General features: G+C 34.6%; 1 protein-coding gene across 1 annotated transcript in view; it reads left to right on the top strand.

Annotated features, from left to right (window-relative positions):
- LOC117426581 (G patch domain-containing protein 8-like) overlaps window positions 1-6,123 on the top strand; it is a 62,262-nt gene extending 56,139 nt beyond the window's left edge. Inside the window, exons 3-4 of the mRNA XM_034044294.3 lie at window positions 1,345-1,475; window positions 1,831-6,123. Of these exons, the coding sequence (XP_033900185.1) occupies window positions 1,345-1,475; window positions 1,831-5,137 (3,438 nt within the window). The 3' untranslated portion in view covers window positions 5,138-6,123. The remainder of the gene's footprint in view (window positions 1-1,344; window positions 1,476-1,830) is intronic.
- Window positions 6,124-15,048: the final 8,925 nt, after the last annotated feature.

The following is a 15,048-nucleotide window of genomic DNA, read 5'->3' on the forward strand; positions in this document are numbered from 1 at the left end:
AAAATGATCCCTTCCCCAAGAATAAGAAAATAATACTTTCCAAGTCTGCCTTGTGCATTACCCAAGCACATTTACAATAGTAATGTAAAATGCACATGAACAGTAAAAAGGGAACATTAATTAGTAATGCAATGATTGCTGACTGATACTGTTATAATGTCTACCTACTTTAGATTTAAAACAGATTCAATAGTTACCTCCAAACGTAAGTAGAACTGTGTAACCAAGTATAAATGCCTGTCTAGCGGTATTATTTTAAATAAATTGGACAATTACATGCAATTGAACAATCTCATTTGAAACTACTTTTCAGTTAAGTGGAAAATGAAGCATAACATTAGCATGTAAACACCTTTATTAAAACCTGAAAAAATGAAGAGGCTTTTTTCCCATCCTTAATCTTAATAAAGCAAGCTTATTCAGAAAAAAGCACATTTTTAATAATATTTTAGCTAAACAGTAAACTTCACTAAACCTCCACCTTTGCGTAACTTCTTCATGTTAGTGTGCAGACATTAATAATACAGATATTGCTCTCTGAGCTGCACAGTGTTTAACATGTGTGTCATTCAACAATGAAATACTGGGACTCTCATAGGTGTTATACACCAACATAGAGCTACATTGTATAGCGCTGTATCATCAGAGACTTTTCTAAGTACAAAAAGGTGATTAGCTCTGTAATGCCCAAACATTTTTTAAATGAGAAAAGCTACTTTATGTATGTAACTAGATTCCGTTTCTTGCCTTTTTTTTTTTTCCTGTCCGGCAACACATAATTATTATTACTATTGTTTATTTATTTAGCAGACACCCTTATCCAGGGTGACTTACAATTGTTACAAGATATCACATTATTTTTACATACAATTACATTGCTTTTTACACATTATTTTTTACATACAATTACCCCTTTATACAGTTGGGTTTTTACTGGTGCAATCTAGGTAAAGTACCTTGCTCAAGGGTACAGCAGCAGTGACCCCCACCTGGGATTGAACCCACGACTCTCCGGTCAAGAGTCCAGAGCCCTAACCACTACTCCACAACGCTCCCTCCACACATGAAATTCTGGCTTGTGAGGCTGAAATTAAAAAAAATAATACTATAGAGGGGTGGCTAAGCATTGTATCATATGTGATATAGAAATGGTCATTACAGGGTAAAAAGTTAAAGGTTGCATAGCACATTTAGTGTAGCAATGACAATGGTACTAAAGCTTATAAAATGTAAGAAAAAATATTTAAAAACACAAGGGGCTACACTACACCTTAAAGTAACTACTGAGAGTTCTTCAAACAGTACTACAGCCAGTCTTTTAAAGTGAATCTTCTCCTTTTACAGAGATTAAAGGAGCTGAAGCAGAGAGAGTTTGCTCGGAATGTAGCCTCAAAATCAAGAAAAGATGAAAAGAAGCAGGAAAAAGCTTTAAAACGTTTACATGAACTGGCAGAACAACGCAGAGAAGTCCGATGGTGAGTAAAACCTTTTTGTTCTTTGTATTCCTCAAATGATTGACGTGCTTAACTTTTTTTGTTTTACATTATATATTATTTATTTGAAGAATGGCTGGACCCTCATTCTGAGAAGATGAATTTGTGTGTCAAACTCACACTATGTGTATTGGTTTCAGCCTCAAAAAGATTTGACTCATGAGTTGTTTAAAGAATGTAAAGAAGTATTTTTAGGAATACAATATTGTTTAATATTTATGAAACTGTTCTTTACTGCTTTTAAAAAATAAGTAAAATGACATGATGTGATATGCAGTAAGTTTCGGATAATGCTTTCTGCCTGTCTTCATTTTTCGTTTGTTTGCTTTTTCTGCAGTGCTTCTGGAAGTGGTCCAATGTTTAGGTCAACAACTGTTGCCATTGAAGATGCCTCCAAGGAAGCACCAACACATGTCGATAATAAAACAGAAGGAATCGAACCTGCTGCGGCATATATGACACACACGGTAAAGGACTTGCAGGTGGTGCTCCCTGGCCAACATGGACAGACTGATAGGCCTTTTGACAGCAAAGTAAAAAAACAAATCTATGGACAAAAAATTGGATTTTCCTTTTCATTTCAAAAGAAAGCATCTGTCAAACTAGAGTCTTCAGCTGCTGTGTTCTGTGAGAACACAGAGGAAGGATCAACGGCGCAGAGATTTAGACAGAAAAACAGAGCCATCCCAGGTGACTGTAATCATCCAGGTACTCCTCTAACAGAAAGAGAACTAAATTCTGAAGAGAGACATTGCAACACTGGCGCCCAGCAGGAAAGTGTTATCAACAAATGTACAGCTCCAAATGCGCAGCTCCAAGGATTATGTTATGTGCCTATAAAAGAAAATAACACGGGTGCAGATACAAGTTTATGCTCAATGCTGGCTTACTCTGAGGATCCAAGCCAGTCTTTCTCTGACTTGCCTACAACAACAAAAGAGACTGTAAGAGATATAGAAAACTGTTCTGAATTTCAAGACAGTGAAGCAAGAGAAATCCAAACTAAAAACAATGTCCATGTTAGAGAAGAGTCCAAAATGGATGTAACCATTACAGAAAATAGATATCCTGCAGGAAACAGTCCACAACCTGGTGATGATGGAAGGATTTTTTTGGAGGTAGATTCCTCCCAAATCATTGAAAAAGACACTGATGCAACAAATAAGAATCTATGCATATTCACAAAGCCAAGTAAACCTTTTGTTCCAGTCTTGGGCAAAGATGGATCAACAGTACTTCAGTGGCCTTCAGAGCTGCTGATGTTTACAAAAACAGAGAAATCTTTATCCTACAGCTGTAATCCCCTCTACTTTGACTTTAAATCATCAAGGAATAAAACTGAGTCAGAAAAAAGCAAATGTAATGCAAATGAAGCTCATGTTCTTCAGGCTGCAGCTGAAGAAGCTCAGAGAAATGATAATGCTTATGTCAGCACATATGTTGTTCATGGAGAAGCACCCTACTGTGATAGTGAGTCCACACATGGGCTCAGTCACAGTCCTATACAAAAAAATACTGATTTTACCAGAGACAATCTGAACCTTCAGGAGCTAAGTGAGCAGTCATTGCTTACATTCCAAAATAACGATGAGGCAAATGACAGACTCATAAACGCAGCTGACAGGTCTGCAAAACTAAAAAAGCACAAAAAATCGAGAAAACGTTCAAGAGATTGGAATAGTGTGGGTAGAAAAGAGCAGGAGAAAAACAGAGGCTGTGGTGACAGATATGACTGCAGAAGCAGAAAACAAAGAAGGAAAAGAAAGGCATCCCATGATGATGAAACTCAGAAGGAAGCCAATGAAAATGGGAACGATTCTAAGGACTTTCTGAAACAGACAAAATGTACGGAAGGGTGTGTTGACAAATTTGGAGGGGACACAGCTGAACAAACTCAATCATTAGAAGAGTCAAAGCAATCAAATCAAAATCAAGAACAAAATGACAGCAACAGCAGCAAAGCAAAGAACATAGCAAGAAGGCAGCCAAGAACAGCAGGTATCTTAAACAGCACAGCAGAGGCTGCAACACTTCCTGATGAAAATGGCTCTGATTATGAAGTGGTACTCAGGAACAGTGTAAAAAATCTATATAATCCATCAACAGAACAAATGAACACAACAGGACACTGCTCCCTGTACTGTGACATACCTTATTCTCAGAACACATGTATTACAGATAGAAGGTCAGTCTCAGATCATAAGATATCAGAACATTTTAGTGATGAGAAATACTTGTACCAAAGCCAGTTATTAAAAAGAAGGCATGGATCTCAAAATGAACAAGAGGTATCCTTTCCTAAACGCAGTGCAAACTGTCCTTCATCAGGAAATGATTCCTGTAGGCTCAAAAGATCAATAAAGTGGTGGAAACGTGAGAGCTCTACACGTTCAGGCTGTAAGCCAAGTAAAAAGAGGAAAAGAAGGAGAAAGGCTTACATAGGAAATCAGGGTTTTGTTATCAACTGGAAAATGAATAATAAAGATGCATTTAAGCCCAATCTCTGTATAGATTTATCTGCAGAGACTTCCAAACATGACAACAGATTAGCAAATGCTTTTCCGAACCAAATTCTAAAAGGGGGGTCCAAACATCCTGGTGAAGTCGTTGACATAATGAATAGTCTAGAAAATGCAAATCATTTGGTTCATCAAGCACCCACTCACAGTTTTCTGTTAAGAACACAGGAGCATCCAATTGCAAGATTTTTAGACTGGACAAGTAACACAAACCCAGATAAGGGGTTTTTACATCGAAGGTTTAGTCTGAATGAAAGTGCCACGGTTTCAACTGAAGATGTGCCTGAGAGAGAGATTCATCAAACTGAGAGCTGGAATATTGCTGAAGTTAATAAAACAACTCATGTGCATCAGACTGCAAACTTACAAACCGGGAAAGACACTGCAACATCCCAAATTACAACTCATTGTTGTCGATGTGAAGTCAAACAAACAAAAGAACATGAGGCTGTAAACATAGGACCCAGCAATTTATTTCAGTACAATCCAAGTGCCGAGTATCACAGAAATCTAGATCACTTCACGGTTCAAGACGCAAAAGTAAGAAGCCAAGAAGGTTTGAGGTCAGGGCACTTAAGAAGCCAAGAAGGTTTGAGGTCAGGGCACTTAATTGGGTCTTTCTCTGCACCTCAAGGAGCCTTATTGTTAGCCCCCGATGAGATTGATAAATATAAAACACACACGCACATGTTGCATCAGCAGGCATTTTCAAGCAAGCTTAAACCGACCTTGTCTGCACCACCTCTTTCTGTGCCATCCCCTGCCACTCTGCATCCTCTACACATGCAACAGCTGATGTCATCAACCTCCATCACAATCCAGCCCACCATCCTTCAACACCATGCTGCTGCACTTGCGGCTACATGTTCCTTCCTTCAGCCACACCCTCAGCTCTATCCACAGGCCTTCCCATTTTCTCGACCACCCCTGCCTCAAATGACTCTAGCTCCAGGAATGTGTCCAGAAAACTACCCCAGCTTTATTCCCACTTCTCAACTACCAATGGTAGCACCCACGACTCTTCATCCAGGACCATTGACCTTTCATCCATTACCACATACAACAATGTTTTCACCATTGTTTCCATCACATCCAACTGTCTTTCCAATGCAATCTTTGTTTTAAATATTGCTTTATATGATTTTAACAGACCATTGATTCAATGTAAACATGTATTTATTTATGTATTTATTTATTTGATTTGTTTATTTGTTGTTTCGTTTAATCTTTTCTGTCTAAATGTATATTTTTGGAGTTTCTTTAAACAAAATCCAACTGTATTTTGTATGTGATACTTAAAACATCAATTTTAAAATGTCTGAAACTTGATTTGAATCCATTATTTGAATCCATAACTTTTCAAGCAGTTATAGTGAGAAACAATTTCATCAGAGATGTATATGTTCTGCAAACTTTCCTTCAAAGGCTTTTCACACTTCTGTTCTACTATTAGACGGACTTGGTAAACCTTTTAAATTCAGCAGTGAGCGCTATTTACAAAATTTTAACTAGGTTTATAAATATCAAATGCAAGTATTCAAAACTGATTTTGAAAAGTTAAATCTTTGTAAATAGGACCATACCTAAAACCCAAAACTTGGTACTATACTTTTTCTTTGTTTGACATGGTTGTTACTCAGAGCCATTTAAACCCATTTCTATTTCTGATTACAATATGTTACTTTTTATTGCACATAAAATGATACATTTAATAAAATATTAATGAACTGTGTTATATAAACTAGTGTATTTGGAAGGTTTTGGTTTGTTATACATCTAAACCTTAAGTAAAGATGTGTTCTGTGTGGGTTCTTTGGATGTTAAAACGAGGCAGATGGATGTAATGTTCTATACAATGATTGCTGTAATATGAAGACGTGTACATGTTGTACATTTAATGTGTTTCTATACTACCTGTAATATTTACTGTAAAATATGTTCCTTTGTTTTTATTATGTATGGTACCTTGTATGTATGGAATATTTAGATAAAACTAGTACATTATGTTTTTGTTTTTTTTATATATATATATATACATGAATAATAAAAAAACAATATTGTAAGTACCTTTTGTCTCCTGCAATAAAAAAAACAAAAAAACATAAACATACAAAAAGAGAAAATGGAAATTGTGCTGCTCACTGTATTTCTGCATTTATTTATGAGAGAAAATCATTATTTGGTTATGGGCAAAACTCTGGCTGTTGTGGTATTTTACTTTAATAAGATTGATTAGCTCTCGGATAAAATAACAGGAAAGATATATTTTTTTGAACGGAATACTTAAATGACTTAAAATTTTCCTTGAAAATGACAAACTATCCACAGGAATTGTGTGAAACTGCGCAGAATTCTGGAATGATACAGGTTTAAGAAGAGTCTGTACAACATAATACAAATTATAATTCGTAATTTGTTTTCAGAAAGACAAAAAAACAACACAGACATTTCAATTCTAGGTTTGCTACCACTCTCAGGTTGTTGTTGTTTTTCTTAAGGTTTTTTTTTTTGTTTTGTTTTGTTGTTGTTTTAGAATTGTAATTCATGTTTTTCCTTTCAGAAAAAAAATTGTGCTAATGATGATTTGGAATAAATATATATGAGAATCTAGCCATTAGTATTAAAATTAGACAATGTTAAAGGTTAGGCATAAGAAGACACAAACTTTGAGTGCCAATGAATATATATATATATATATATATATATATATATATATATATATATATATATATATATATATATATATATATAATAACTGATCAATTATAACCAATTCACCATAAACAAAGAAGATGAAAATACTGAAAGCTTTATATCCTCTGCTTGTATCACTCAGTCATGTACTGTAATATAACACTTAAGTTAAACCTTAAATGACAAGCATTAAGAAATATTACATTATGCAGTAACTGCTGTAGAGAGGGAGTTTTGTTTCAAGATATCCTAAAAAAAAAGAAATTAAAAAAACTGTGCTATGAAAATATGATACAAAAAGGTATAAGTCAAACAATGCACAACAGGGGCTAAAATACCCCTCATTCTGAATACTTTTAAACCTAAAACAGATAGGGAGGTGAAACAATCATATTATTTTTCATACTGTAGAGTTGTTAAATCATCCTGGAGTAATGCTGGTTAACCGTAAAAAAAAAAAAAAAAAGGTATATAAATAAAAATAATAAACCATTTAAATAACTGGGAAAGCTTTGTAAAAAAAAAAGTTTTAATTAAATGCAGTACTCCTTATGTGTGACTCAGTCCCCTGTATTGTGGTTAAATTGTGTAATGTTAATAGTTTTTGCATAAAAGAAGTTACCTTGAAAAAGTCTTATAAATCATGCAAATCTTAAAGATAATCTGCTTTTTTAACATGAGGGCCAAGAGACAGAAGACCTTTGCATCTTATTTTTTCCATTGATATGTTTTGCTCACTGTTCCTGAGCAGGGCTGTTGAACAGGGTACAGGAAGGACCTCATTTTGAAAGTATCTTGTCTCAGAAACTTTTTTTTTTTTGGCTTGGCATGCATTTGAAAAATATAAATCTATTCTCACATAACAAGCAAGTTCTGCTAAAAGGTACAACAGTACAATAACCTGAAAGGAATTGTGGGAAAACAAAATGATCCATTAACTGACATCTTTTCTTAGACCCATCATTGTTGTTTCGAACCACTTCAGTTTGAGTGACAGGATGATTTCTAGGGGGAAAAGACGATTTCAATAACATTAAAATAATTCTACAGCAAGTGAAGTAAGACATGAAACAAATGAAGAATAATGAGTGGTCTTGAATTCCACATCATCAATAGAATATTCTAAGGCCCATCAGGAAGGGTCTTACAAACAACAGGTATAATCTACCATCAAACAATTTATGTATTTAGTGTCGGGGGGAGACGGCACATTTACTCTACTATAAGTCTGTGATGACATCTTTCAGACTACAATGCATTAAAGACTCACACAAGAAGCTGTACATTCGTGTTGGATATTGCCCAGAAGGTAAAGGGGTTTGTAGTTCCTGCTGCATGCTCTGGTGTATTTTTACTATTGGATTTGACCTACACTTTACAGTATCTAGATTCAGTGGATTTTTTACCGCAAGCACATCAAATTAAAGAGGTTATAGCTAATGATATTATTTTCAGTTTTGAAGGAAGCATGTATTTTCTTTTGGATTTCTGGTACCATAGTAGGTTCAAGTTTTCAGTTTGCAATTGCACTTAAAAGCAATTTCACTGCCACTGGCAGCTGGTTTGTCAATGTGTGAATTTCATATCCCTGCCTATACAGCATATAGGCAAACAAATTGAATTATTTTAAACTTTTTGACATTGTACACTTTATAGTCATTTATAAATAAATAATATTATGTCTACAGTCATGTACCCTGGGCCCAGGGTTAGTCTATGCAGGATGGTGGAGGTAAATATTATTGTAATGAAATATATGTATTTTAATGCCATGTTATAGTGATAGGTTTTTGTGATTAATTATTTCTGTTACCTTCTGGTCAACATACATAATATAAGTTTTTGCTTATGAAAAGTCTCTGTTCATCTTTAGCACTTTTTTGCACTGAATTACTGCGGAAACTATACAGTACTTTTTTTTTTTTTTACTTCAAACAGTTGTAACAACTGCATGTCAAATTATAATTATAAACATACATGAGGATAATATGTAATTGTCTTACCTAAAAGGTACACAAGCCTTTATTACTTATAAAATATTGACTGCTTTCCAGATGGCTCTCGCTTACTCCATCATAAAAGAAAGGGTCAGAGACTCTTAACATTCTTTTATTCCTCTTAATAACTTGCAATATAGTTGAATTGCCAAGCCACATCTGTTCCAAAGGTTGCTTTTACATTTATAGTTTCGAGTTGTGCTCATAGTCCCTTCTGATTCTCTTATTGATTTGCCTGTCATTGAATTGCAGGCTGTACCACCGGTCTTTTGATGACTCCTGTGTTGTGGGCCTAAAGCGTTTCCAGGCACAAGTCAAATAAAACCAAACTACTTTTTAAAGAAAATTGACAGAAACTTTAAATGTGTCTTGAGGGTCGCAGTGAGTCAATACTGGAGATCAGAATGTTTGACAGAAATGCTATTCCAGCAGTGGCATATTTACTTCTTTATGACAATTGGTTAGATTTAAATGAACACATTTTTATGTAGGAGTCAGAATGTTTCATTTTCTTGTAATCATTTTCTAGAAAAAACTTTTTTTATAGTGCTGTATCTACTCTAAAACTCCTAGGACCCCATTTTAATCATAAGGCAAGGCACTGACCCCAATGCAGATGTAATTAGTACCTGATTAGGGAGTGATAGTTGGGTGCAAATCCGTGCAATTAGACTTTGCCTGTGAAGTGATTTTGGTACCATGTTTTCTGCCAACTTTTTATACCTGCCCAGTGTCTGTCAAAGAATTAGGGCATGATCTCATTATCATTTTCACCTAAGCGATTTTGAAGAGGGGGCAAAGGTTTGCCTTTGCAATCCAACAAGTATCCTCAAAGCAGGTCTTTTCAATGAGCTAACGCTATCACAGGAAGCCCCTGAACACACAACAAATAAGCAGTGTGTGAGGGATACAATTAAGGAGACAATGTAGAGAAAACCAATAATTAAAAAAAATATATATCTTTTTTCATCAATTGGAAGACCAAAAAAAGGTATCATCTTTGTTAAATAGCTAGGTAAGCAAATTGAAAATAATACTTTACTAAATAGCAAAAAGGATATCCTCTCTGTTTTTTTTTCTCTGTTTAGATTATGTTTGTAGTTTTTACATACCTTTATCCAACATTGGCCATCTTGTAACTGGAAATTTGGCGCTATGGTACCTCATACATCACCAGCAATCTTAAATTCTTTAAATAAATATACATATATATTCCTTAGCAACCATAGACGATAGTTTCTGGACTACTCAACTGGGTCTGGACTGCTCACATGACCCATCCACACTCATCCACATACACAGGAGCGAAGGTTTGTGTCGTGTGGGAAGTTTAACTGGTCACAAACATGTCTCAGGCCGCACTTTTACCCAATGCATTCACTGAAGAGCATGGGGGGGGGGGGGGGGGGGGGGCTGATAATTTAGCACCAGTAGGATCTCTGGTGCTAAACTATCAAAAAAGTTTAGCACTAATTTTCAAAAACGATGTGCACCCCTGATTAGATTACATGAACTGTTTTTTTGTTTTGTTTTTTTATAAAGCTCACACTTCAAACGTTCAGTTTCTCATGCCCAGGAAAATACTGTGCATATTATATTATGTTAAAAGATTTTACTAATAACAGTAAATACATACATTTTACTAATCATTTTAAATACTGTATTTGAAAAGTTCAGATCTTTATGAGTGTATGAGAAACACAAAAAGTTAAAAGGATTTGCCAGGTGGAACTACAGAGATGAAATCCCCCCCCCCCGATCAATTGTCATTGTTGAGAGGTTTCCAATATTTCTTGAGTGCAGGTGCATGAAACATGAAAATATTACAAAAGTGCTCTCTAGTAAGTTAGCAGCAGAAAGGATGAGATACCTCATTACTGAATAAAATCTGTTAGACAGGAAACATAATGAACTCCGCTGTTTATACCTGACAGCTCTGCAGAACTGATTTGAACCTGAGTTTCTAGACTTGGCTGTTGATCAAGATGTTTTATAAAATATGTAATGACTTGTGAGTGCTGTCTTGTAAGGCTTGCCATCCGTAGCCTGTGTATGCTACATATACTGTAAATAGTTTCTTACAATTTGGTATAATAGGCCTCAAAGAAAAATCCTCAGAGTTGATTTTACATAATTAACAGATACATACATAAATACTGGATAAAAAGCTTACTTTGCAATCGCCCTAGCGTTTAGCATTAAAAATACTGTAAAAGTAAAGAGACAGCCAGAGTCTAGGATATTTAAAATAGTCCAAACTTCTTTGGATATTAACCAGACTCTTAATTTCTGGCTTCCTCAAAGTGAAGTTGATATTATTGTGTTCATTTTGGAGACTTTCCATGTACTCTCTTTTACAAAGCTAAGGGCTTGTATCTGCCTGCAGCTTTGAGATGAAAGATCATAGCATTTTCCCACTGCAATGCAGAACTGTATCGTTGACAAAAGAGATACCCAAGCATTAAAGAACATCATTGATGAATACAAAGTATTTGTTCAAAGATGGACCCTGGGGGGGACTGCTTTTATCACTGATATAAGGGAATCTATGCTGACAGACACTTGGCTTGGATTTACAAAACATACTGTACAAGACAGATTCATAACACAGAGGCATGGATGTACTAATTAGTGTTGACTGATCAAGTCAAAAGCTTTAGTCAGGTCGATACAATTGATCCCTCTCAATGCAAAAGAAATGGTTTATGTAAAATAAAGGTTTACAAAGTCTTCCACATTTATTTACATATAAACCACCTACTGTAAACTGAACAGTACTTAATATGTAGTAGTGTGCTGTATGCAATACATTTCACACTAAACAAGTAAAACAAATGCACAAGTGTTTCTGGTAGAGTATTGATATAGAATCTGGATGCGCCAATATCAAATGTATATACAACAGGATGCACCACCTGTGGCTGTTACTTTATGGTTTAGGATTATAACTCCTCCCAAATTATCCCTCTCTTAAATTACTTCCTAGTTATATTTTTATTTTTTAAATTAAATATTCTATAGCCCTCTCAGAGGCTAGAATGCTCAGTTTAGCCCCTGCTATTCTAGTAAAAACATCAGTGAGGTATTCCACTTCATATGCCACGATTAATAAAATATTAAAAAAATAATAAAATACTATAAAAAACACTCAACTTCCTTCCCATGACTAGCTCAAACAGGAAGACTGGAATATGAACTGAACTTATTGCAATATGTCCAAAGAGGTGCAATATAATTTTCTTCACTAACTGCTACAAAAAATACTGTTAAAACATCAAATACACGTTGACCATAATATGTGCATATTTCTTATAGGAAAACACAATACCTATACAATTTAATGGTAATATACAACAGGTAACATTTGCTGGAATTATTTCAATAGCTTTAATGGTCCTTAATTTTTTTTTTAAATACCAGAAAGTAGCAAAGACAGTAGCAGATTTCAAGTTATTCAGATTAAACAGTTTTAACTAATCTAACTTTTGTACTCTTTCAATGCTAGAGGACAATTGCCTATTTAATCGTCTTATGTACTGAATTCCAGTGTCAGAATACTTCAATTATATCCCTATTTAACCTTTTCAATTGGGACGCCTTTATCCTGACTCATTTGGACCTATCAGATTTATTATACCTAATCCACCCAGCCTAAAGCTGTATTAAAGCCATTTAAAAGGGTTTAAATCCTCACAGAAAGACCTGACAAGCCAATTCCATAATATCAAGCAAAAGTGGAGGCTAGGTTTGATTAAAAATTGTTTCTAGTGTTCTTTGGGAATATATTATGTCCATGGGCCTAAAAGCTACAGCTTTAGGTCAAGGAGTCATGGCATTGAATTACACATCTCCTTGAACAAAGGGTGTGAATTATTGGAGATGGAGTCCAAAAAAAAAGAAAAAGCTTTAGAGTTATGTGAAGTACTTTCAAGCATATGTGTAATATGTCATGATTATAATTTTTCTACGGTTTTCATACTACTGAGGTGTAATAATAGTTTAGCTGAGGCTGGAAGTGCTAGAAGGCAAAACACGGTTTCTCACCATATTAAAACTATAAAATGCTTACTTATAATATTCCATGTCAAATAAGAATTATATTTCCACAGTACTGGAGACATCTAGCCATTATAAAGTCAAACTATGGCTGCACCATAAACTTAATTCAGTTTCTCATGGTGTGGAACATTTTGCACATATTTATTTGTACTATGTGCCTTAGTGTAACTATACAATTATATCAGGTAACAAAATGGTGTTCACAAGCCCTTTACCATGTCATTACAGTGTATATATTGTAACCAATTTTATAGTGCTGAAAAATAACTTTGATTTTGTTGAATAAAAGAGGAAACATGCACCAAGACATGTCTGTCTTGTAATGTCCTCCTGATTGACCTAAAAGGGTTTGATTTATAAACACCTCTGTTTGGTCATGTGGCCTGGTGAGAGAAATCTGGGTCAAATAACCTATTAACAAATGAGCTAATGTTAGGTTACGGATCTAACCCCGGTTCCCTGAAAGAGAAGACGACCAACAATACTTTTGGGATATGCATGCCACGGGTCAGGTATTTACTGAGCATTTTATGTCAGAGCTCTATCGGCAGCACAGTACAATAGCAGTAAGCATTTACTTAAAAAACATTTAATAATACACTTAATGGTAACGGTTATATATTATATATGCATATATATGTATATATATATATATGGTATATACATACACCCATTTTGTCAAAAGAAGAATTCTACATTCATTGTTTTAAAGTGACTCGTCAAGATTTATTTAAGATTTATGAAGTACAGATTGACTGTACTATTATTGACAATATACATACGCTACATTAATATTACATTGTACTGTAACTTTACTCAGTCTATGCTGATTTAAGCAAATTGTTTACAAGTACAGTGTTCAGTGCGGCTTTCTTTAACAGCTGTTTCAATGTTCCAATGATCAAACAGAATTAATTTGGTAACATCGTGAAGCTAATTAATGCAGCTTTGTTCCACCACATCAATGCTAGGTGTAGAGAATTAATAATGACAGCAGGAACTGGGGTTTTAAAACCCATAACGAAACAATGGCCTGTGTCAGAAACTGACCAAATAATGATTAGGATCCTACAGGATTTTACTTGCTTCTATAATCAGTAAAAAACTAAATTGTCTTTATGACTTGATTTTTCAGCTACATTTAAAAATTCAATATTTCAATAATTTTATATTTCTCAAGGTTTAAAAATATTTCATTTACAAATATTGTTAGACAAATGCATTTTTGTGGGAAACATAAAGTTCTGCTCTAATTTGTAACTAATTAGTGTTACTTGAAATAACGTGTCATATTATAACCAGTATGGAAGCATGATTAAATAAAGTTTCTTATTAAATGCATACTTTAAAAATATGTTTGCAGATAGACTTTAAAAACTATACCAAGACTTCATTAACAACATACAGCTAAGCCAATAAAATAAACACAGAGTGTTTTGTTTAATTGTAAATGCTCCACACTAAATTCCTTTGGATCATGCAGAATTTATACCTGGTCAGATATCTAGAGCTCCTGTGAGCTTCTGAAGGAATCGTGCCAAGATACAGGACCTGGAATCTTATGCTTTTCTAATAAACAACCATTTGAAAGGCATTTAAAGAGGATATACTTTTTTTTACTGCTAAGGTAACCCAAACTTTTATTATACTACCAGATTTACTGGTCTCAAAATGTTCTTCAGATGTTCACTATAGACTCCTAACCTGTTTTAAACCTTTTGGATTGCATTTGGATGGAATCCGGTAATGGGTTGATTTCCCTTAGGGAGTACTGTTGAAGCCCATACATTATGTGCATATCACATGGTTATTTAACTATGGTCAACTGTAACGCTGTGCTTTTAAAGCCTCAGCTCATTCATTCAACATTATATAACTGGGATGTTAACACTCATAGTTAAATAGCCATTGGATATGTGATCCAACAGCAACCCCTTTGACATTTGTATTTCATTATTGTGTTCTTTATGCTAGTTCTATACACCTTCTAACAATTCTCAAAGAAATGCATTTGAATGACTTAACAGTACATAATGTGAGTCAACTTCATCCCCATTGTCCAGGCCATTCACACCCTCCACATCCTGCACATCTAAGTGTACAACGGTGCCACTAACAGTCATGGCATATTTCCATATTCCAATATGCAGTATTACCCCACTTGTTCCTGTGCAAATTGTCTCTCTTTTGTTACATATTGCACCACTTTAAAGGTCAAGCAGTTTTATAATTGCTTAAATAATAATTATCAACAAAGCATCTCTGACTACAACCTCAATGTGATTT

This window comes from Acipenser ruthenus, chromosome 11 (genome assembly GCF_902713425.1).
Source record: "Acipenser ruthenus chromosome 11, fAciRut3.2 maternal haplotype, whole genome shotgun sequence".
NCBI lineage: Eukaryota > Metazoa > Chordata > Actinopteri > Acipenseriformes > Acipenseridae > Acipenser > Acipenser ruthenus.